Source organism: Lonchura striata, chromosome 14 (genome assembly GCF_050655825.1).
Source record: "Lonchura striata isolate lonStrDom1 chromosome 14, ASM5065582v1, whole genome shotgun sequence".
Lineage (NCBI taxonomy): Eukaryota > Metazoa > Chordata > Aves > Passeriformes > Estrildidae > Lonchura > Lonchura striata.
In genome coordinates this window covers 10,203,191-10,228,493 of record NC_140716.1, presented here as the reverse complement: position 1 = coordinate 10,228,493, position 25,303 = coordinate 10,203,191, and the positions used below count along the sequence as shown (strand labels likewise).

General features: G+C 38.7%; 1 protein-coding gene across 1 annotated transcript; it reads left to right on the top strand.

Annotated features, from left to right (window-relative positions):
• On the top strand, nt 1-25,038 carry PLA2G10 (phospholipase A2 group X). Its single transcript, XM_021538003.4, has 4 exons — nt 1-15,961; nt 20,324-20,489; nt 21,932-22,038; nt 24,451-25,038. The coding sequence occupies exons 1-4, from the start codon at nt 15,913-15,915 to the stop codon at nt 24,594-24,596; spliced, it is 468 nt and encodes a 155-aa protein (XP_021393678.1). The 5' UTR covers nt 1-15,912; the 3' UTR covers nt 24,597-25,038.
• Nucleotides 25,039-25,303: the final 265 nt, after the last annotated feature.

The window sequence follows — 25,303 nt, the reverse complement described above, 5'->3', positions numbered from 1 at the left end:
CCAGCATTAGGTTTTGTTTGTGCTTTTTGTATTGGTAGTGATGGGTTCTTAATATCTCTGTGATAAAAAATTGAGTATTGTATGTGAGTTATGCTCTTTGTGATATTTTATTTGCTCTCTCATGTGCATACCATGCATTTGAAAACCCTGACTCACTGCATCACTGAACCAGCAACAGCTTTTCCTCCTTAAATGCTAATAAAATTATGCAGTATCATTTCCAGCACTTACCAGTCACATTATCAGTTTCAGCCATGAAAATAGGATGGCTTTTACTTTAGTAGGAACTACATCAGTCTATGGCTTCTTTAATCCATGCAAGAAAAAATATCCTATAGCAGACAACAGAGTATGAAGAGGTTGTGGTGGTTTTTTTTGGTTTTTTGCTTTTCTTTATTAAACAGCTATATATTATAACTTTGTTACCCTCAGATTTGAGCCAAACGGTGTAGCAGGATCTTTCAAGTACACAAATGGGATGCTGTGAAGCTGTTTTTGTGACTTGTCAGTCTAACAACCATTGAAGTTCAGTTGCTTTTCCATATCATTCATGCCCTGGCAGAGACGTGATCTCTGCTGTCGCTGTGAGATTGGCCGTGCTGGAGGAGGAGCAGAGTATTTGACAATAGCCACAGGGCAAGTTAAACTGTAACTTTTGTGGTATGAGCCCGAGGTTGCCGATGAACCTTTAGTTTCCTTGGGAAACTATTTAGCATTTTATAAATTAAGATTTCATGCATGTTAAAATTTTGTTGGAATTGGTGGAAGGCAGTGAAACACTTGTAGGTTTTTTACAACAGATAATATCTTGGATTGATTTCAATGTCTCAACCGTAGTCCACGGTAAAAATTAAACCCCCGTAAAGAGCCACTCCATACTGACTCGCCGTGGAATATCTCAGTCGATCCAAGGGGAATTTCGCAGCCACGGGCCAGCAGGGGGAGCGAGTCTCTCCCGGGGCGTGTCTGACCCGGCCCACGACAGGTGAGGAACAGCGATTTTTCTGCTGGAAGGTGCAGCGTTAAAAAGGATGGCTTGAATTTAAAAAAGAAAAAACAAACAAACAAACAAACAAACAAAAAAGAAAAAAAGAAAGAACAAGCCTTTTCAATGCAGAAAGCAGACATACTAAGCGGGGCTAAGCTGGAATCCCAGCTGCCATCAGAAGCATTATCTTCAGGCCTCAGGATAGCTTCAGAGGTGACTCATGAGTAAAATATGTTGCATTGTGACAAAGTAATGGATGACTGCTTTAATGAGGATGTGAGCAGAAAAAATACAAAACCATTTTTCAAATGGATGACTGGTTAGCCAGAAATAAAACAAAAAGGGTGTGGGGTACTGTCAGTCTCTGTGTTTAACCTTCTCTAAAGGGTGGTAGCAGTTATAATGGGCAGGTGGAAGATGGATCCAAGTTTTTTCCCACAGATAGTTTTACTCCCCGAGGTATCTAAGTTACTCAAACTCAGTATGTTTGGCAACAAATCAAACTGCACCATCTCACTTTGGCAGGGGCGAGGATAAGAGACAGAATAATTTGGCTGTGGGTGGTGTTACAGTCTAGACTGTCTCCTGATGGTGACACACACACTTGGACAGGAAGAGTGGCAAAACTGAAGCCATTCCTGAAAATGTCTCTACAGCAAATACCCAAACCATTGCTTCAAGTACACTATTCTAAAAGTGCAGGAGTTAATATTTTAATCTTTACAATCAAGGTGCCTAGGTAAGATAGACTTCCTAAGCATTAGTTGTCCAAAGTATGTAAAAATTTGCAAATAAAGCTCTTTTCTCGACCATGAAATTCAAGATTCATTTGCAGAGCCACAGACACAGAGAACTTTGAAAATATGGTTTAAAAATGAAGTGGAAGATTCTGTATTAATTCAAACAAGAATACTGAAGAGTAAATAAATTTGAGATGCTGATACAAATAAAGGTTCTGTTCTGCAGGCTCTTAGTAGATTAAATTCAGTTTTCTAACTTACTGAGCCTTGACACTGTCAAGATATGTAAAATCTTTTAAAGTGCTTTACTATTTGATTAAGAGAGTCATACATTTGTAAAATTTCTTACAATTGGAGAAATGTATCTGTGTGGACAAAAAGGCTGTTTTTCAATAGGAATCATATATACCTTGCTTCAATTCTTGATTTAATGATAACTTATTTATCCTAGCTATTACAGGTAATGAGCAGTCAGAAGTTCAGATAGTTCTGTGAGCAGTTCTCAATTCATGTCCAGTGAGATAAGGACCCTTTCTGAAACTGCAGGATAAGCACATAATGTTGTTTTTAGTTTGTCAACTCTTCTTTCAGAGACACTTCTCATTTTGTTAATATTATGTTAGTCCTTCAGTTTCTCTAAAAAAAACCCTGGAACTTTCCCTACCCTTTAAAAGGGATCTTTTTTTTTCTTGTTATTTATTATAGTTAGGAATTATTAAATGTAGCAATCTACATTTAATAATTTATTTGATTATTTTCTATTCCATTTTCTCAAAAGTACTGTTTTATTTGTATGTAATAAACAGGCTTTGGAGATTAAGGTGAGGAAAATTACACCTATTTTCTGACCTGTTTACTAATATAATATTTACCTCACTGTTGTAACTAGCTAGCCCATTATCATGAGCTTCAGCTGTTTACATCATGTCTCAGTTTTATCATTTGCTTTTCTGTAACTGTGGCTGCACTAACTAATTTAGCAATATAAGGTGTGTCTGATAACTTCCTTTGGAAGACAGAGACTGTCACTGCATCCACTGGTAGCATGAAACTCAGGAAGTGTTTAATTCAATACATAATGCTCATTGCAGCTGTACTTTAGAACTATGTTTTAGTTACCTTCAATGTCTTAATTTTTACCTGATCTTGTCCATATTTGCTTTGCTTTCTATTTAGAGGTTAATTACATACAACAGGTCTTTAATGCTAGGGAACTCTGATATAACTGGAAAGATGGAATAGGGGTAAAGTGAATTGATGTCTTTTCAATCATAGGTTATATATAAGGTTTAAATCTGCCCATAAAGAAGATAGGGGAGGGGGAAACAATGGTTTGTCATCTAATTCAGTTAAAGAATGGTGCTTTGCCAAGTAGCACAGCAGAACTGAGGAATACCTCTCTCCACAGGGAGTTTCCTGCCAGAATAAACCTTTATTTGGTTTTTAGCTTTGCCAAGATCTAGAAGATCTCAATCTCTTGGTAATGTCAAAGGGAAATAGTGTGCCTTTTAGGAGTGAATATTTAGTACAAATTGTCTAAGAGAGACCAGAGAGGAAGGTGTGTGCTGGTGCTGCTGGTTTTGCACATGCTCATGCCTGTGTGCAAGCAGACTCATCCAAATGAAGTCCTTTCATAAAACAAATGTGTAGCTGTCGAATGCTCAGCCTCAATGCACATTTCAGGGGTTAAATTTGGAATAGCTTTAGTCTGAACACATAGATTGAATGTCATGGTTGGAGCACACCTTCCTGTCTTATTCCCCAAAGGAGTCCCATGCTCTGAGACAGCTCTATCAAATGAACCAAAACACAATGCATAAGGACAATCAGTTTGGCTCTGTTTTGAGCCACAATGAAGTGCTAAATCACACACTTAGTGAGATAGATTGTTCTGAGCATGAATGACGTCTCTGAAGCATGTTTTGCAGGAGACTGCTAAGGGTTGCTTGTAATCCTCTTGAAGCTGGCAAACAGATTATCCTTTTTGTAGGTGAGCTAAGTAGGTTAAACATCTTCAAAGCCTCTAAACTGTTTCTCTTGTATCCTAAAAGCTATTAACACATCAGCACTGAGTCTGCTTCCCTGCAGTCTTAGGTCAAGGGGACTGAATGTTACACCTCTCTGCCTTACTTAACCATATCCATGTGGCTAAAACAGAAATTTCCCAATTATCATACTGGCTCTTATGAATTCTCAACTCTCTCCATGTACTGTGAAGGAAGCTCAGGTCTTCTACAGAGAATGCCACCATGATGCTCAGTTATAGACCAATACCCTAATTCCTGCAAACAGGATAAGCATTTATTCATCAGCTTATCTTAACTGTCATACTTATTCCAAGAGGTCAAGGAGTCATCCAAATGGCAAAGTGTCTTCAAGCTGTCTGTGTATAAAAACATACTTAAGGAATTCTTCAACTTCACCTCTGACACTTTGCAAGCAATTGGAGTTTCAAGTAATATTTGCTTTTTGTTTTCTCATGTTGCAGAAAATGCTGAAAAAATTAATAATGTCTCCTGAAATGTAGTGAAACTAAAGTCATGCTACAAAATGGACAATTTTATATATATACTGAATAATTCTGAATTTAAATAAAACTTTAAATAAGGAATGGCCAGACTTGACTAGGGTCTTTCAAAGAAAATAACTCTGCAAAAACACAAGGAGAATGAAGTTAGCTGACACATTCAATGTACTTACTTGTGGCTTTATATTGCTGAGCATCAAACTGGTAAGAGCTTTCTTTGTTTTCTTTACAATCATTACCAAAACACAGGATTCAAAATACAACTTCTTCAGAGAGCAGGGGTGAAAATGTCCTCCCACCCTCCTAAAACACTCTCACTTTTCCAGACAAAACTTTGTAGAATTCAATTTTCACTCCTTCCTGGCAATCTTCATTTCAAATCTTGACTCTTCTTGAGCAAGTTAAGTGTTTTAAAATACAAAAAGGGTAAAGAATATTTTAATTGTTATTTGTCAAACTAGAAGGATTAGCATTTTAAGGAAATCATACAAATAGAGCAGGAAAGCATGAGAATTCTTTGAATGCACCCCTAAAGTAACCTGTGCTAGTAGAGTTTGTCCTTGTCTGTGGCAGAGGGGGTTGGAACAAGATAATCTTTAGGGCTCCTTCCAACCCAAACCACTCCATGACCCTATGAATGCTGCCATAGATACCCTAGGAAAGTATTTTCCATAAAGACTTGTGCATCACATCCCTCTGTTGTGCACTCAAACCAATATGACCCTAAAATGGAAATCTCAGGCTAAAATTGATTTGCCATATAAGCAACACAATGCTTGTAAATTAGTGATTCCTCAGAGAATTATTCTGAAGAAATTAATACATCTAAAAATAAGGTTAGCCTGTTTTCTTCTTCCTTGAAAGAGTCAGTATCCCCTAGTAAGCACACTGCATTTGGGGAGCAAGTATGAACTACTGTTTTAGCAGTGCCTAATTTAGTGGTGCTGACATAACTGCAGCTGTCAGCTGGATTGGAAGCATCCTGGTATACACAGATTACTCCTACAAACTGGCAATACCAGAAGTGATGAGAGTTCCATGACAGTGGACTAACAGGCCAACACAGTATCCATGGCTTCATGGAAGCCATGGAAGACAATCCAGAAGGACATGCAGTTTACAGTAGCCATTACCCATAATGGCACTGATGGAGCAACAAAGACCTTTCACACAGTCTTAGTCCACACAGCTATTGCAAGGTAGGACATAGGTATGTGGAGTAATATTTTTAAGAAACAATTATAGTTGCAACAGAATTGCACTGCCATTAAGATTGAAGTTGCTGCAACAGGCAGAGTTCGGCTGTTTCTCATACTTCACTCTAATCAACTTTTCACTTTTTACATGCTTTTGAAATCTGTTTTATAAATCCATTTTTGTGTTTCTGACAATGTAGGCTTTCACAAAATTTGAGGTTTGAGTTTGTGTGCTGTAAGATTCAAAGCAAACCATGGATGGTTGAGGTTTTGACTTGAATGCTGCACTCTCAAATATGGCACCCCACCCACTGGATGCACAAAAAGAAGGTTTTTGATTGACAGGAGAGTTAACATTCTTCCAAACCTCAGTCTGGAGCATGTATAATTATACTAAAACATTGTTAGAAGCTATTTTAAAAGGAAATGTTGCCTGCCTTCTGAGGTTTTTCTATATTCTGTAGTATTCATGTAGTCTGGGCATGTCAGCCTTTCTTTAAAACCACAGCATTGTTATTCTTGATCCATAAGCAGAACTTTAGCACAGAAAATGACAAGCAGCTTGGCTCTTCAAATTTGCAGCTTGCCACTGACTTTGTAGAGAGCTTCAGTTGTCCTGAGTCTCACTACTTAAATTTGTAAAATGAGACCTATGCAGCTGTGACTATTTATTTACTTAAAAATGCATTTACTTCTGTAAACTGCTGAATCTCAGGCGTTAGATAATTTTATACATTTTTGTTACCTTTTAGGTATCTACTGGTTTAACTGAGGTCAGAACCTAACCTATAACAAATGCTGTTTATACTCTATATTTTCTGAAGACTATACCTTCTCTGTCAGTTAAAACATTTTAGTATTGAACTAGGTCCAAATTATTGCTTATAACAAATATCTCAATTAACAGCCTGCTTTTTTTCTGAGGGGATAAAGAAGTTGTGTTTATTAAATTTTGTTTTTACTATAAATATATGACATAATCTGAATGTCTGTAGTCCCATTTTACTGTAAGTCAATCAGTTCTAAATAAATCCCTCCCTAATTAGGTTAGCCTGTCTCTACCTCTGGTGCCTACTCCATTCATCCTTTTTCCAGACACAGGCTCCTTACAAGACACTCTTCTGATAACAGAACAGGAAGTTCTTTATCTTCTAACGCTGTGTGACTTCAAATTTAATTATATGCTTTAAGCAGATAGAAAATATTTCTCTTCAAAGAGAAATTACTTGGGGAGGTATAAAAAATTTCAGGGCCTGTGGTATACAAGTCAGATCAGATGATCTGACCTTCATCTCCTTGAACAAATGACAGGGGAGTTAAGAAGCCAAAGATAAAAAGATGATGGGCAGAGACCAGAAAAAAAGTGATGAAAAACAAAATTCAATGACCAAAAACTTGAAAGCAGCAGCACAGCATTAAGCAGTGACATTTGTTTCCAAGTCAACCCTTCTCCAAGGGATTGTGATGCTCAGTGTTCTCACATAGGTTTCTAAGCCTAGTATTTCAAGTAAAATTAGGACTGCTGCAGCTCCTCCTCTTCCTTCAACTTGCTGTCATAATGATCATAAAAGGACCCACCTAATTCCAGTCCTTCCAGTTGTGCAGTAATCAGCTAACTATGCAGATTACAGAAAACTGAGGGAGGGGGGATGCAATATATGTGCTATGGTAGAAAACGTTTCTCTCCATACGTGAAAGAAGTGATCATTTGGTGCTTGTATTATTTAGATCTTAAGATGCAGTCCCTCCCATAGGAACAGGAATTGAGTCATTACAGAGAATTTACCACTTTATATTGCTTTACATTTTAATTCAACTTTATTGTACGAATATGTAAAACATGTTTGCACACATCCGTAGACAAACTATGTGTTGCTTCAACAAAAATAAGTAAATCAAAAAGCTCAGTTGATGGGAAGAAAATGGATGTTTGGCAGCATCTCTGCACACAATTATCCATGAATGTCCATGCATTTGGAAAAGTGATGTGCAGTATTGGCTGTTGGGTTTTTTGATAGAAACTATACAGGTATTTTTTTTTTGTGGCTGTCAAAACCAATCTAAACAAAAATTCAACTTAGTATTTTACAGAATAAAAATTAGGCCTACTTATATAATTAAGTTGACCCTCCATTCTAAATAAGACTTGAACATAAGTGAAGATTATCTGTCCCAGGCAAATCCTTCCTAGGGATTACATGGTGCATAAGGGTTTATCTTTTCTTCTTTCTAAGAGGGGAGATAACAAGAGGAACATTAAACATTAATGAGGCATTAAAGAATTGCAAACAAAATTAGGAAATGAGATGGTTTTGAGTCTCACAGCAGCATGAAATCACCATTACATTTCAGTATGCAGATCCTATGTGCAGACACACAAAATTCAGAATACTGTTTATGCAGAACTGTTTTGCTCTGTGATGTAAAAATGTCAAGTATGCATAAGCTGTCTATTTTAAAAGGTAATCTGAATATGGTCAGCATAAAATTTTGTATGTACCATATCACTCCTATTTTTATAGTATCATAGTCACAAAAAGAAGCTAGACAAAATTTTTATCATTCAGCATAATTTAGATGAAGATGCAACAGTTCTATTTGTCTTTGCAGATTCATTGAACTCTGTAAGAGTTAAATATCATCTTTCACATGTAGAAGGTACTGGGATTTTAATTTAGCAACTTCCTTCACACTCAACTGTTTCCTTAGCTCTGTGTGGCAATGAGTCTACAAGTCTTTTGCTTATAAGTGTCCTGAATATGTCTTCTTTTGTCCATAACTGATCTTTTTAAAGGAAATACAAAGCCTATAGAATTATAAAATCTTTCTTAGTTTTAGGAAAAAGTATTCTTAAGATAGTAATTGATACTCCAAAGAAGCATAAGCTTAACTCTTTATAATTATAGGTTATAGAAATAGTTCTAATTTATTTATATTGTATAGTTCCCATGGCATTTGTTGCCTTCCAATGCAGTGGAAAATAGGTCTACATAGAAAACATAATATGTTTGTCATGTTGGCCCAGATTTGAGAATGCATTTAAATTCTGACCTTCTACTCAGTCCCCCACTTCTCACTGAAAATCAAGCAGCTCCTGGTGCCTAAACAACATTTTATTGAACATTAGCCTTCCTGTTGTGCACTGGCACTGTATGCATGCTCTCAGCAAATGACTCTTGCATCTTGTGGCTGATTTGAAGTATCTGGCTTTTTTCAGGTATATCAAGTCATTATGTTAGTGCTGACAGTTTTATGGTTCAATTACTCCTTATCCCAACCACTCTGCAAAAGCAAAGAATAAAAGTAGGACTCCATCCCACAGAGACCTGGAGATGAGAGTTTCAGAACCTACTTGTCAAGTGACACATACTCAGTTCTTCAGCAGAATTCAGCACCTTTTTGATCTTACATGTCTTAAAGATACAAGTTTTCCTATACTCAAGTTTTCCCTACTCCTAAATTCTCTAGCTAATCCCTGTGTTCCTTACCCCTCAGTACTTTCAGGGATTTTTTGACCCTCAACAAGAAATTCAGTAACTTCCCAGTTCCCAAAGCAGTCTGGATCATGTTTAAAGACAGAGGGCTCTGGTGCAGATTAGCCTGGAACAATCAAGGGCTACATTCTACTCACCTTTCCTTTGATGGACAAATTATTTAGGGATTTTATCCTGATGGGTTCAGTTGCTATAAAACTGCACAGATGCTGCTGAAAGAAAGCTGCAAGACAAGCAGACCAGACCAATAGGGTGTTCACTGTTGGCAGGGTAAAGAACAAAGCAACTGAGAAGTGAACAAATAAACTGGTAATAAAAATATCTTAATTTTATTTTCAAGCGGTTTAAAACATTTAGAGACAATGAAAAAGCCGCAAAAGTTACTCAGAAGTGTGAATTCCTTTTCCTTCTCTCTTAAATGAATAGTCTGCAGTCTCTATAAATCCATGTTCTGTATCCACCCTGGATACTGCATTCAATTCTGCAGCCCCCACCCCCTCTCCCCCTATTCTCACTAAAAATAGAACTGGAAGAAAATTCAGAAATGGTCAACAGAGAAAAAGGCGTAGAAATGGGATTTCATAACAGTGAGTTAAAATGGTAGGAAAGTATGAAAAGGGCACTGCTTCTGTTTGTGACAAAGCTGTCTAGATAATAAAATCAGGCAAAATCTCAAGTCTCTTTGAATTCAGCACAGATGATTTCCCCACTACATTTGCATCTTTTACTTGATGATATATGGAAAAAAAATTGGTTATTGCAGAACAGACCTACTGCCTTCCCTGCCTACAGGCCATTGTTTCATAAAAACCTTTAGGCAAAAGGAAGTGATATTGGAGTCTCCTTTCCTGGCAGGGTGGAACTGCTAATTTGAAGATATCTGCTATTACATCACAATATAAGAATTGTGTAGGAGGCAAGGGACTTCTACAAGTTTTGTAGTCCAACTTTCTCCTCATGGCAGGTTCTATTAAAGCAGATTGGTTTTAGGTATGTTGAATTGAGTTATGTATATCTCAAAGGATGGAGTTGCCATAGCCTTTCAGGGAAAATTGTTTCAGTATATGATCCTTATAAAAAATTATTTTCCTATATTGAGTTGCTATAGGTTGTGCTCATTGCTTCTTGAGCACCTCTGGGAAAAATGTGTCTGCATTTCTTCTACACGAAATGCTAGAGGAGCATGATTATGGAGTGCTTCACAGCACAATGATCTCCACTCACCACCTTCTTTAAACATGGGCAAATCCAGCTCTCTTATCTTCTTGTATGTCATGAACTGCAGCTGCCTGAGCAGTTTGGGACCCTTACTTTAGTGTGTCAATGGCTTTCTTAAAATGAGACACAGAGCTCCAGATGTGGTGTCACAAGTGTCAGATGGAGAGGAAGTTCCCTCCAAACCTACCAGTGGTACTCAGCCCAGTTTGCCAGTGTCAAACCATGACAGTACATTAGCTTCAAAAGCACATGGCTGACACACATTCAGCTTGTCCATCACAACCCTCAGCTCCTTTTCTACAAAGCTGTTCTCTATCCAGCTGTCCCCAGCCTGTCCCACTTGGGGGGTTGTGCCAGGCCATTTGCAGGACTTTGCATGTGCCTTTGCTGAACTTCATGAGGTCCCCGAGAGCTCATTTTTCCAGTCTGACTAGGTCTGTCTGAGTAGCAGCCCTGCCTTCCAGTGTATCAGCCACTCCCCCCAGTTTGGTATCACCCACAAATGTGCTGAGAGGTCATTCTATCCCATCATCCTGATCATTACATCAGCCATTTCAAGAATACAAGTTGATGTAACCTATATAAAGAAAGCAAGTCAAATATCCTTCCAGAGATATGCTGGAGACTTCAAATTTTGTTTTAGAAACATGCACACATTGCATTACCAAGTGTTTTTTTCTCAATATATAAAAATTAGAAGTAGCCCTGGGTTCCACAAGAAGCAGGCCATGAGTCTTTTTTTGGATGCAAATGTCAAATGTAGAACTTGACTTAGAGAATGCAAATCTTCTGGAAGGCAGAGATGACTGTCAGAACCTAAGAGCTAAGCAAGCTGCAAGTTATTTATAATCTTTCCCCAGCATCTCCAGTGTGTGCCTTTGCTCAAAGACAGGCAATGTATTTCCATGCCATAAAAATGGACAGAACTGCATTGGTAAATACATGGTGCTCTGAGGTGTTCTTGCAATCTCATTACTTGCCTGGGTGGTTGTATGGACGCAATGGACTCTGTGCTAGCAACTGTTGTACTAAAGGAGCAGAGGAGAAAATAGGGATCAGGAAAAAAACAAAACTAGGAGGAGGAAAGAAGAAAACTGTAGGAGTAATTCAGCTCCTCTGCAGACATAGCAGTTTCAAGAACATTTCTGTAATAACAACCTTTCCAGCACACAACTATCTGTTATGGCAGTGAAACACTACATGGTGTTTTTGCAGCATGGACAGAGTAACGTTGCTGCCAAAGGGCGTGGAAAGGACAATGCTACAGACATGATCCCCAAAATTCTCTTGGAACATATTGTGCTACTCAGAGATTTGCTACTACCAGAGACATTAGAAGTTATGCTATAGGGTGGTATAGTCTTAAAGTTGGATTTTGTTGTGTATGCTAAACTGGATTTGAGATAATACATGTACATTGCAAAATACTATAAAATGGCTTAGCAGAATGTTTTCTAATCTTCCCATGGAGCTTGTCTCTCCAAACTTGGCTTTATAACTCTTGTACACTTTGGGACAATATTCCCAACAACATGACCTGAAGAAAACATTGGTAAACAGGAAGCATTGGTTGTGAAAAGAAACTAAGAGATGGAAGGACATGAAAGTGAGGAAACCCAGCCAAACCTCCAAAAATGGGAACAAAAACACTGAATGTGTCCAAACAAATACTCAGATAATACAGGCTGTTTGGTTTGGTATTTTTATGAAGACAACAATGATAAAGAAGTTGTGTACTACATAGATATTCAGTATCTAAAGGAACATACACTTGTAAAGGATATATTCCAGGCAAAACATGTGTCACAGTCCAATGTTTAAGGAGATGTGGAATAATTCAGAGACATTTACCAAGTATAGCAACAAGTAAACACAGTCATTTGACTTAACTGCTGGGAAACAGCTCTCCAGTTCTAATTATTCTGATACCCTCACAGTAAGGCATACCCTCCTTATTTTCCTCCAGGAGACAGTGCCACAGAAAAACCCAATCTGGGACTTAACCTGGGATGCAAAACATCAAATTTCTGTTTTCCAACTCTGCTACAGCCATCATACAGCACCTTGAGGAAATCATCCTGCCTCCATTCCCATCTCTAACAATGGGAAAATAATTTCTTTCACCATTCTTTATTAGTTCATTAATTCAATGAGGCAGCAGATATGCCCTATGGCTTAAATGCCACATGCTTAATGCTGTAGGCTTTTTTTAGGACTTCGCTTAGACACTCATCAGTACTCAGCAGCAGCAACACTACATTGTTTCACAACAAGCTAAATGTAAATTTGACCAAGGTAGGTGCCATGCTTTTTCATTGCTCAGGAAAAATAACTACTGTTACTAAATAAAAAAAAAATAAAAATTAATGGAGCTATTATTGCTAAAAAAAGCTTTTCAGCTGTTAAGTCAGCAGTAAATGTGATCTTTCTTAAGATCACTGCCTTCACCTGATCACAGGGTAGTGGTAACTATATTTTAGACCATTCTATCACTTTCCATAAACATTTTAACATTTTGGGTTATTACACCCTGCCATTTTCCTGCATGTACATAATCCTGAACCCTGAGAAATGAGGCTTTTAAAACTCATTTAACAAGTTTCCCATTAACAGTGTTATGCTGTGAGAATGTTCCTCAGTACAGCCATATGTCTCAATTATATTAATCTATTTCTCAGACTTAAAAACAATTAAAGCAATCATAAGGCACATGCAGCCTTTTTTGAGAAAGTATATTTGAAAAGCAAATGCTTCTCCCCACCCCTGCATAGCTCCACTTGACAGACAGAAAGAATTCATCAGTAAGAGGGAAAATGCCACTTGTCACATAGGACTTAGGCCAGTTTCCAAGTGCTTCAAATAGAAGAAAAGAAACTCTACAAAAAGAAATATGGCAGGTCTACACTGCTACATAAGTTTTTAATTAAGAAACTTAAAGAGAACCAAATCTAATTTTAAAAATATGACTCTATCATTGTAATCCATAGGAACTTCCAGTCTGTTACTGGTACATTTTCTTAGCCATATGCCTGGCAATTAACTGGATAATCTAGCTCTGCCTCAATAGAAGTATTTCCTTCTATCAGATTTCTTCCCCTCTCACCAATTTCACTGGATGTTCACCTTTGAACTTTTACTAAACTCATAGGAATCAGAACTCATGGCTTGCATTCCTTACTTCATCACTATATACAGTTTCTGTCCCTACATATCTCTGTGTACTTTCTGATAGAAGCAGCTGTAGTCTGAGCATTTCAGTCTCATTTGATTTTTCAGTGGTTATAAGGTAACTTTCTTCAGAGCAAAACTGCATCAGCTGCACTAACACATTGCATCAGTCAGTGTCCTGAAGTGTTGCTGTGGGACACGTGAAAGCACAACGTGGACCACCTGCTGCTTGCAAGGTAAAAAAAGGAACATTTATTATTAGACTCTGTCTTTTATACCTTCCCAAGGGTGACATTGGATTGGAGAGTGAATGGGCCACCTCTCCAAAGACATTGGACAAACCACCAGTACATCAAGTGTTCTCTACCCCCATAAAAGAATGTAAACAATACGTTGTTTACAGAAATTGTGTGGGAAAGTTCTCCAAAGGAATGTAAACTCAGAAGGCTTTAGGAAGTCTTAAGAATCAGGGTGACACTGAAGAACAACATGAAATGTAATTCATCTTGCTCCCTTGGATACTGTTTTCATTGTCATATGCAATGGCATGCTGAATGGGATAGTGTTCAACTGGAAGTTTCATTAAGCAGCTCTCAGACACCCTTAAAGTGTTCTAATAGGTGTGACTTATTGACCGGAAGAGTCGGTAAACAAATGAAGTATAAGTGACAGTACAAGACCAGAGTAACAGTAATTAGCGATGTGACTCCATGAGTAATAGGAAAATTGTCCTGACCCAGTTGATGGCAATAGCAACGAAATCTTTAAAAAATTGTTAAAAAAAATCCCAATAGATGGGTTTTCTACCAACACTTATAAGGGTCACGAGCATCCTTTCTGGTTGCCACACAGCCTACTTCACTCGTGTTCCACTCCAGCTAAGCTGGGACACGCAGTGGCAGCTGCGCTCCCCATGCTGGCCAGAGCCAGGCGCAGGGCTGGAAGGAGAAGGACGGGCTGGCAGCACTGTCCCAGCACAGCGCTCCTGCGGCTGCTCGAACAGATCTGCAGCAGCGTGGCTTCACAGGAAGCCTCCAGCAACCTTCCCCTCCCCGCAGAACTCCAGCACTCCGCTGGGAACCCTGCTTATTTGTGCTGTGTGGAGTTCCCCCAGGCACCCTCTGCCTTGCAAAGTGCCATGCACGGTCCTGGCTGAGCTGCCACACCTTGCCTGGCGTTCTGCACAGGGTTGCACAAAGACAGCTGTATACCAGGTGTACAATGGCAAATCAATATCCTGCCTCCAATCAACATTCCACATTTATCCCATGCTACCCTCACTTCAGTGCCAACACAAACACTTCAGAGAGCTTGGATTAATGAGAGCATAACAAAAACAAATCTGATGTGTCTGTGCATGCTTTTCGTCTCTTGGAATCACATCACATATGACTTTATACCTCTCCTGAATAAGATGAATGTTATAACACAGAAATCAGAGCATTTTAATGCAAATATATAATTATTCTTCAGTATGTGCATGAAAAAACAATTTTATTTCTTTGATGAAATACCATTCACAAAAACCCCCCACCAAACTACCAGCTGCTTTCCAATGGTAAGATGACATGACAAATAAAAAATCATTTGTAAGTTCCATAAATAAAATTAATTTTATTTCTCTTTCCATATCCTAGCAGTGTAGGCCTCAATGGGATCTTATGTGGGTAATATCCTGGAATATAATAATGCCAAAAAGAAGGAAAATTATGAACACCACAAGACAAAACACATGGGCACAAAATCAATACTCTAAATTTCAGGGCTCCTGATTGTTTGAAAACTGACAGGAAATGCACTGGTTTCAGTGCAATAATAAAAGGTCTGAAGACATACTTGGAAAGTATGAACACAGAAAAAATCACATGAAAGAAGTGTTGAGAGAAGCAATGAAACTGGTTGTAATAAGATGCCTAGTTGTATGTTTTACAAAATAATACAAAAGTTGGAAAGGGAATGTAAAAATATGCAAATATATAATATACAAAAAAATACTCACTTTGACAGTTTATTTTGTTTGAGGTACAATTACAGAGGTTTTTATCAAGCTACAAATATCCGTAACTGGTTTAGGAGTTGGTTGTCCTTTAGTCATCCAAGGAAAGGAGCAATCAGTAGATGAAATCTGGCTGATGCAGACTCCAGATAGAGCACGTCTTCAGCACTGGTTATAATTAACCACTAGACTAACTTACAACACAGTTCCTGCTTTCCTCTGCAGATCTAGATTAAATTACCTAGGAACTGCTGTAATTCAGAAAGAAAATACAGCTGCCAGAGCAGGAAGGTGTGGGGGAGCGGAGAGGCGGCCCCCATCACAGACCTGCGGGGTGTGACCCTGTGCCTGCACCGCGCTCCGCTGCCCGACTGACAGGTCCCAGCTGTCGCCGGCTCTTCCAGCGGCAGCTCCTCCCTTCTGGCCAGATGGACAGCACAGCCTGGACCCGGGCTCCGGGGGACCCGGCTCGGGGCAGAAAGCAGCCTTTTATAGCCGGCACGCCGGGCTGCGGCTCACACCTACACACTCCGCTGCCGAGCACAGCGCCGCTGCCGGGACCCGCGGCCCCGCCCGCCGCTGCCCATGGCGCCGCTGCCCCCGCTGCTGCTGCTGCTGCTGCTGCCGGCGGCCGGTGAGTAGAGCGGGGCCCCGGGCCGGGCCGCCACCCGCGCGGTCCTTCCCGGCAGGCGCCTCCGCGGGCTCTGCTGGGCGCGCTCCCTTGCCCCGACGCGGCCGGACGGGGCTTGGCAGGTGGGAAGAGGGGTAGAGAAAGGAGTGTCAGGAGAAACCCTCACGGGAGGTGCCTGTGCTCCCACGCCGGAGAGCAGTCCCCGTTACAGGTGGCCAGCGCTCGGACACAGCTGGGTGGGACTCGCCCACGGGAACCCCGATTTGCCGCTGCTGGAGCTGCCCCGACAGCCCGGCCGGTGCTCAGACCGCACCTGCACACGGCAGCGGCGCTGGAGTGGCGCACATTACTTCTGTAAAGTTCATCCGTAATGTTCAGCTCCGCTAACAAAATTCCGTGTTTCAAATGAACAGCAGCTTGCACGTGAAATAACAATCTTTCTATCAAGCCAGTAGCTTTACCCCTGCTCTTCTCTGGGTATTGGAGTGAGCTGTCACGGAGCACTTGAGTTACTAAGCAGTTCAGAAGCAGGAATTGCTAGGACTGAGATCGCCTACAAAACCCTAACTGGGCTATTCTAAAAAATGAATCAGTCTTCATGAATGAGTTATGATGTGAGAATGTAATTAAAGGACCCCTGCCTCACACCTTCACACAGCCAATTAGTCACTTCAAAAATATTTAATTATTTTTTTGTCTCCTACATCCTATTTATTAATCAGTGTTAAAGACTGGTTGTAACAATTCACAGTCTGTTTCCTCATAGGTTTTCTGAGGTATTCATCAGTACAGTATCTGATTATACTAATTTCTCTGAAAGTGTATCATCCCTCTTTTTCAGATAGGTATGTGGGCTGACACAAAAAAGCATCCTCTAATTTTAGGTTCCCATGGTGACATGGTAGGACCCAATTTAACTTACAACTACATAAAATTATGTGGAACTCCAACTACTCAAAACCTGGTTCTTACTGAGTGCTATGGTAGCTTGGTACTCCAACCCCAGGATATTCAGCAGGTTGGGGCCTACTATTTGTAAACATCAATAGGTATTGTTTTAAAGTGATTAAATTAACCTCATGCTGAACCTTTGTGACAGATGTAAGGATAAAATCCTATCTTCCAGAATACCAATCATCTGCCTTAAGTAAAAGATTGTCTTGCAGGTTTTTTAATGCATTCCTACACAGTTTGTAAATTCACCACACCAAATCTTGCAAATAGCAGGATCCTAAAGAAAAGAGCCTCAATTAATTCCTAGAACAGATTCTGGGCACAGAATGGAGCAGGGTCTGGGGAAAGGAAGTCCTGTGATTTAAAGCCCATAAGGTAAGGTGCTTGCATAATGAGGCCAACTTAGGGCCCACCAAGCTCCCTGCCCCAATTCTTCTTCCTGACCTCAGATTCCTTCTGCATTTTTATCATCCTTCAGACCTGACCCTTTGCATGGGACAAACCTCAGAAGAACATTAAGGAAAGCAATGAAATCACTGTTTCTGCCAGCTTGGAGTGCTCATTACAGAGAGCCTGGCTGTGCTCAGATAGCTCTGAGTCAGGCACCTCAGTCACCCACTCCGTGGGCAGTGAGGAGCACGGGAAATGCAATTCACCTCTTTCCCAACTGGTCCAAAGTATCAAAACAGGCAAATTTAACTTTTCAAAAAATTTACATGTGACCAGAGTTTGTGGAGATAGCATGTAAGTTGTCTGGGCAATAAAATGAGGTGAAAAAGGCCATTCCTGATGGCTTAGGAAACAAGAGGTAAAAAATATCTAAGCAAAAAGTAAGGTTTCTATAAGGCATACAGTTATTTTTTGCAAGATCTTGGAAATGCATCAGAAAGTCTCTTATTCCCAAGTTTCAAGTTCTGAACTACTGGAGCACTATGACTACATACAGATATCCCATTTCCGTACCCTCAGTCTTTAAAAGAATGGCTTAAAAACTCTTTTTAAACCCACAAAACAGCATATGCTATGATTATCATCAACATATTGATACTCTGATTGTTTCCATAGCTCTGTGCATTCTCAGATGATATTTTATTGCTTTTGTTAACTCATAAAGCTGCTGTGACAGAGTATCATATTCAGAGTATCTATGCCATGCTGGTTTACAACTGAATATACAGATGCTGTAACACAAATATATTACAAGGACAAAAAGTTTATGTCCTTTTCTTTAAGACACATAGCATATTATACTTGAGCTCCTCAGGTCAGAGAGTTCATCAGAAAGTTCATCACTTCTACTTGTCATGGATTTAAATCAAGGGACTGGGAATTGTCCCAGGTTAGCAAACAATTCTCTGATGAAACAAGGAATATGATTTGGAAATTCTTATTTTCTTCTTCATGACTTGTATCTCTCCTATACCATCCTTCCCCAGTTACCAGGAACTGAGACACAATGAATAAATTCTTCACTTTTTCAGAATCCCCAAGGTCATGCAGAGCAAACACAGCTCTGCCATTAACCATGGTTCCTCCAGATATTACTGGCTGTCTACAAGAGTAGCCATTACTGACCTTGAAGAGCATAACCAGCTGTCACTTGTAATGCTGCAGCCTTATTGCAGGGTTTTAGCTCAGAATTTACTGAACTTGTACTCTCAGTGCTATCATAACACCAATCTGTTTATAACCAAATGGATGCTTCTGCTAGCCAGAACCAAAATTTCACACTGAACGTACAGGAGATGTTCTGGAACAGGAGCCATGCACAACAGATATTGTTCACTGCCTTAGCAAGGAAGTTTAGTGCCAACTCAGCAGTTTTGCAATGAAACTGCAATTGATTACATGGCAAGGAAGTTTTTCTTAATTCCTCAGGATATGATTGCTTTTAATCAATGGCCAAAGCTGCATGTGCAAGTTTAAACACCCTTGTTTCAACACTTCTGCCTCTAGATCACATGCCCAAAAAGCTAAAGAGACAAGATCTGGGAGTGGTCACCAGTCAGGAAAGTGATGCTGCCTCATGGTTCTTCCTGAGTTTTTTTTTTACCATTCTCACACACAAACCAATAGAATTTCTTACTGAGGTGATTTCATGAGGTGTTTAAATCCCACTGTTTCATGACATTACAAGTGCCAGAGTTCACCAGCATCCCACACATTTCAAGTTACTCAACTGTGCTGGGACAGGTATTTTTTCTGTCAGATTTTCCATTAACTGATTATAGTGAATCATATAATCTATTATGATATAATCTATTACAAAAGATTACTCTATTATGCTATTATAATAGATTATGTACTTATGCAGATTATATAAAAACTGCATAATAATATAGTTATTTTGTAGGAAAGTAACCATCAAAGCCTTCAACAATGAAGTCTATTTTTTTTTCTGCTGTCTCCATCACAGGTATTATGAGTTATTAAATCTTAATGCCTTTTGGAATCTGTAACCAGTACTGGAGTTTAGGTTTATAAACTGTTCTCCTCATACCAAAATAAGTAATTAGTTTAATTAATAAGAAACTCTAATCAGAAGCCTTCTAAAATGAATTTGTTTTGAGTCATTCAGCTTCTCAAAATTTGCTGTGAATAGCTTGGAGCCTGCACTGCAAGGAGAGGCTGCCCATTACCATCAGGGTCTCCAGTGTGTTAGTTCACTCTCTCAGCATGACATGAACCCCTAAAAATATCGCCCAGAGTCTCAACAGTTTTCTGCTGCTTGAAACCTCTTGCTTTAGTACTGATATAGGATTGTTAAAATATAGTTCCTAAAGTAAATTTTGTTCTGGAGAAATAATAGTGATAATCACTTCAAAACAATAACCCCAAACAAAAGTAAACAGGAAAATAACCAAACCCCACTTTTCTAATTTCCCTGGAAAAAACTCCAAGCACCCATCTGTTTCTCTGCCTTACATCCACCACACCATCCCCACTAATTATTTGGCTGCTTTGTCTAAAAATGAGGAAAACCAAAACCCTATCATAAAGGACCTTTTTCTTCCAATGTAAAGCACTACATTCTACAAAATAATATGGGCAAAATTGTACGTTATGTTAAAGAGAAAGCACTGCAACCCCGAGGCAGCTAATCTTAGCAACTGGGTGGGCCTGGGCCCCAGAACACACACTGGCCCTCACCAGCTGGAAGACTGGAAATGACTGGTGTGCCATTGTACACTGCCTCCACAGGAAACCACTGCAGCTGTTCTCAGGGTTCAGTATTCTGCTCACTATGGACTGAGGACAGAGGGACTGGGTCAAGCAGCGTGGCCCCAAAGTGTCAAAAATAAACCTGGATTAATTTCAAGTCCAGTCATTTATCAATGCTTTAAAAAACCCAAACAATCCCAACTATTTTATATTCACATGTTGGATTCAATAATAGTTTTTTGTCCACAGTTTATAAAGGCACTTTTGGGGAAGCCCGTTTGAGAAATCGAAGAGGAATTCTGGAATTGGCCGGAGCCATCAGATGCACCACAGGGCGCTCTCCCTTTGCCTACCTGCGCTATGGATGCTACTGTGGCCTGGGAGGAAAAGGATGGCCCAAGGACAGAGTAGACTGGTGAGAGTAACTACTTATCTGAATAATTAAGTGCTGAATGCACATGACAAATAAAAGGACTAAAATAGAAATTAGGCCTATTTGAGAGAGGGAAGCGAGTTTAAACACAGCTCAGATTGCTAAGAAACTCTGAGGCATTCAAATTGTGTTGCTGTAGATCTACAAAATCTTGCCTTTAATTCAAATTCTCATTGCATTAGTACAGTATTCACAGTACAACTGAGTTCCTTTGCTGTTGCATTTCAGCAAAGAGCTAAATAACTAGTCTTGTTGGAGAAGCTTTAAAGGTCATTGAAGCTATCTAAAGTAAAAATTAAAAAACAAAGGCAACAAAAATATTTTGATTTTACTATCTTCCATGTTATTAGTATTCAAAATAATACATAAGAATTATGCAATATTCAACCTGCTGAAAAATAAATCTAAAACCCAAACCTTTCCATTTAGTACTAAATCACAGCATACTGATGATCATCAGTCAATGCAACTTATAATTGAACATTAACTGACAAGATGATTTTGGGTTGTTGCATGGTTTGGTTTTTTTAATTTCTATGCATGAATTGGAGTTACTGAGCTATGTTGGTCAACTGTTATGTACCACAGAATCTTTACATAATGATTTGTAGGAAATGACCAAGTAATTACTTAATAAGCACAGGAAAAACAGTAATTGAAAAGTGAAAGCTCACACCATTAACTTTTCCTATTGCAGACCTAAGTTCCTCAGGCAACCTGAACACCATCTACCTACTGTAATCTGATGGTTTTAGTCTGCCAGGAGCAAACTGAATGAATGAATAAAGGAACAAATAAATGAATACTTTGTGGATACACCCAGTTCTTCCAACAGGTCAAAAAGAAAGGATGTACTTGGTTTGCAGCAAGAACTTACAAGCTACCCAATTTCAGGTCCTTGTTACCTCCTCTACTTGCTTGTGCTGGGCTTGCAATGATTCCACACCAGAGACACTACACCAGCATATTTTAATGCCTTTTTTAAGCATTAAAATGTCATTAATTCTTACCTGTACAGTTCAGTTTCACAATGTCATAGAAAACCTAAAAATTCTTTGTGCCAATTATGACAATAACAATTTTGAAACAGTACTTTTGAGCAACTTTAAATTTTCTGATGATAATGAGCTAACAGTTCATTTTGTGGAAGGGGCTAGGAGAAAAGCATACTCACATATAACTGAGAATGCTCTGAAGGTTTAATTAGCTCAATCAGACATTTTTTTCATCACTTATTACATGAAAAAGTAGTCTTTTTTTCCAGGTGATCTATTAAACAATTACCCTGGTTTGGTTCCTGAGCAGTTAATGCTTGTACACTCACTGATGTTGACTGTTTTATTATTCCACAGCTGTAGTAATCCACTGATAAACCCCACCCCACTGTGTGACCATAAATCACCATCTGTTTCTGTTCCTCTCAGGTGCTGCTTCCACCATGACTGCTGCTATGGGAGGGCAGAACAAGCAGGTTGCCAGCCAAAGACTGAAAGTTACCACTGGGAATGCAAAGACAATTCTGCTGTGTGTGGTGAGTGAGCACTTGGGAGCTTTTTGGTGTTGGGTTATTTGTTTGGTTGTTTCTTAATTCTACTAATTATCTCATTAGAAAGGTATTTTCTTAATTAACTGTAAAATTATTATTTTACCATCTTCCTTTAGTGACTTTTTTTTGCCAGGATACACTGTGCCTTCAGAAAGCACAGCTAAACCAATCAACTGCAGTTGATGTAGTTTCCACTTCTTAATCCTCCCTCTGACTGTTATAAGCAAACAAAACTGTGAGCTAGAAGCATCTATTACCTTTTCAGAAAACACAACCACAATCATCCTTTTACTCAGCATTTACATATGCTGAGGAACCCAAGTTATGTTACTCCCTGCAAGTCTCCAGCTGGAGAGCAAGTACCAACAGGAGACAAGAAAATGGTAACAGTTTAAAAAGAGCTTTTCCCTACTTAGCAGAAAATATTTCCCACTATTTGAAAGTTTACAATGGGCATGTTTTTGGCATATTTATCCCTGATCAGTTGCACTGATGGCTGCAATTTATTAATGAATTCATAATTACAGGTTACAGTTTCAAACAATGAGGTAATAAAATATTTTATGAGTATGTTTATTTCTGGAAGTTAAATTAACAAATCTTTATTTGAATATTTTTACATAACACAAATGTACAAACTGCAACAGACTGCTGACCACATCCAGATAAATTTTGTTTGATTGTTCCAAAATACACTTGCCATGCTGAAGTAAGGGAAGGACAAAGAAATCACAAAGAAAAAACCCAAAAAATGGTTAACAGGAAAAAGCAGATTTCTTTTGCATTATTTGTTCACAACTCCCAGAGTTTTAGCAAATGCTTTCCAATACACTCGAAAACTCATTGAAACAATAGCTTCTCAAAAGCCCCCAGTATTTACAGGGTTTTTTCTTGTTGATGTCACGGTTTTATGTTGGTTTTTTTTTTTTTTGTTTGTGTGCTGTTTGGGATTTTGTTTGCTTGTTTTGTTTTTAAAAATCAGATGCTCAGTTAATTTGCATATAATTTTATGCTTCTACCTAGAATGCAAATGAGCTTAAAAATTGGTTATTATTTGTACTACAGAAATGCAAAAACTGTTACATAAACTTGTTTAAATGAAGTCTGAGTTTCTGACTACTATGGTTTAAAATAAACAGTTGGCCATTTACAGAGGACACAAAACCCTCTCCTTTTATACTCAATTTAGAATTTGCCTGACCTGAAAACAAATGGAAGTTTGGACATTGCTTCCCTTCCTTCTTCATATTCAATCTTTACTTTGCCAAAGTGTCTACCTTGTTCAGAATCTCTACTTGCTCACTTCTTCCCCTGCCCCAGATGGTCAAAACATCTTCTCACACTGATTAATCACGTTACAGTCCACCCTTACTTGGCTGTAAAGATTTTGCTCCTGACAATATTCAAAATACTGGCCAAGATAGCAAGCATGGTGTCAGGAAACCAAGTCCCTGGCATAGCACAGATGAGATAAACTCTGGAGCAATACCAGAAGAAGAACAGAAGAAGGAATAGTTCTCAGTTACTGTGTTTTGATTTTTTATCCTATCATGTTGTTCATGCTACCTGTGCTATTGAGTAGCTCTTAGGGCAGCTAGTTGCAGCATAAACACATACACATTAAGAACACTTCAATTTCATGGCAGAATTTGAGTTCATTCACAAAACTGAACACTTGTTCTGCTCCTGGACAAATCTCAAGCAGTGATTTGGCTAAGCTTTTAAAATGGTAAACACTCAGACAAAATGTAATTAAGGATTCTTCAGTTTACAGACAGTTACAGAGAGAAAAAAACCACACACTTCCAGGCTGGCACACTGAACCCAAAATACAGTGCTGTAGAAGAAAATGTTCATGCCAAGAAGGAACACTCATGCCAGGAAATCTGTTAAGTTACAACACTATAATTATAAAACAAACAGGACAAGACATGGATTTTATCACACACTTTAACTTCTTACTGAACGCCTTAAACAAAAAAGGTGGGCAGTTTAGGCTGGACATGGAACACCTTTGCATGCCATGTGTATATCCCATATATTATTTTTAATGCTATATCCTATAGTAGATTATAAAGGGTATGGAATGGACTATCTTCCCAAAGTGAAGTTTCACTAGAGCAAGAGGGAAGGCAGGGAGGATCTCATACCACTTTCTAAAGAGAGATCAGTTATCAGAGTTCCTTCATTAAAAAACTAGAAGGGTATTGAAGTCTTTATCTGGCTGGCTATTCCACAGGTTCTTAGTCTTACCAAAGCTCAGCACAGTTCTTATTGCACTTGAAATGTAAGGCATTTGTACTGCAAATAGGGAACATGAGGGAGCAATTCTTGGTATTCCATTTGGGATTTTTAATTTCTTCAGACTAATATCAAATTTACTGTGTTTTTTTTCAGACTCGCTAGAAGATAAATGTCAAAAAATGGCATGTGAATGTGACCGTGAAGCTGCCAAATGTTTTTCTAAAGCTCCCTACCACAGAAAATACCTTTTGTGGCCAGACTTTATGTGTGGTGAGATTCAGCCTTTGTGTAGGTATTAGATACGTAACTCATATATATTTAAATCTAAAATTACTTTTTTTTTTTTTGGCCACAGTAACGGCAAGAAATTATTTTCCCCTTTCTTGATACTCTTTCATTCCACCTCAGCCTCTCCACCTCAAAATATAAATGTAAAAAAGTATACATTTTTCCTGTTCTTTACTTTCTCCCATGCATTTATTATTGACTAAATAGAAATTTGAGTTTATTATCTTAAGGAATAACTGACAATGTTAATTTTTGTTTATATTCAGATTCACAGATTATTCAGATTGATAATATTATTCACTGTGAATTTTTTATCCCCCCTTCAAATCAAACTTCTCGACTAACAGACCTTAGCATTTGTTAACTTTGAACTGACTGGAAAAAGTTCATGAAGTGACAGTGTCAGCACAAAGAGCCCTCTCATCTACATTAAACACTTACTACAAAGCCTAATTTAAGTGTTGAATTTCATTCACCTGGAGCAATGCTACCTGCATTGAAGAATTATATAATAGGTTTTTTCTAGCATTTACTTTTCAAGAGGAGTTTTCTAAACAGCTGCTTATTTGATATGGCTCAAACTCCTTACTCTATGTACACCCTGAATTTCCTGTAGGCACAGGGAGGAAATTCTACCCTTAGAACTTTAGAGCCACATTTAAAAATGCAAATGCAAACCATCACCAAAACAGAAATATGAAAAAATGTAGAAGTTGTT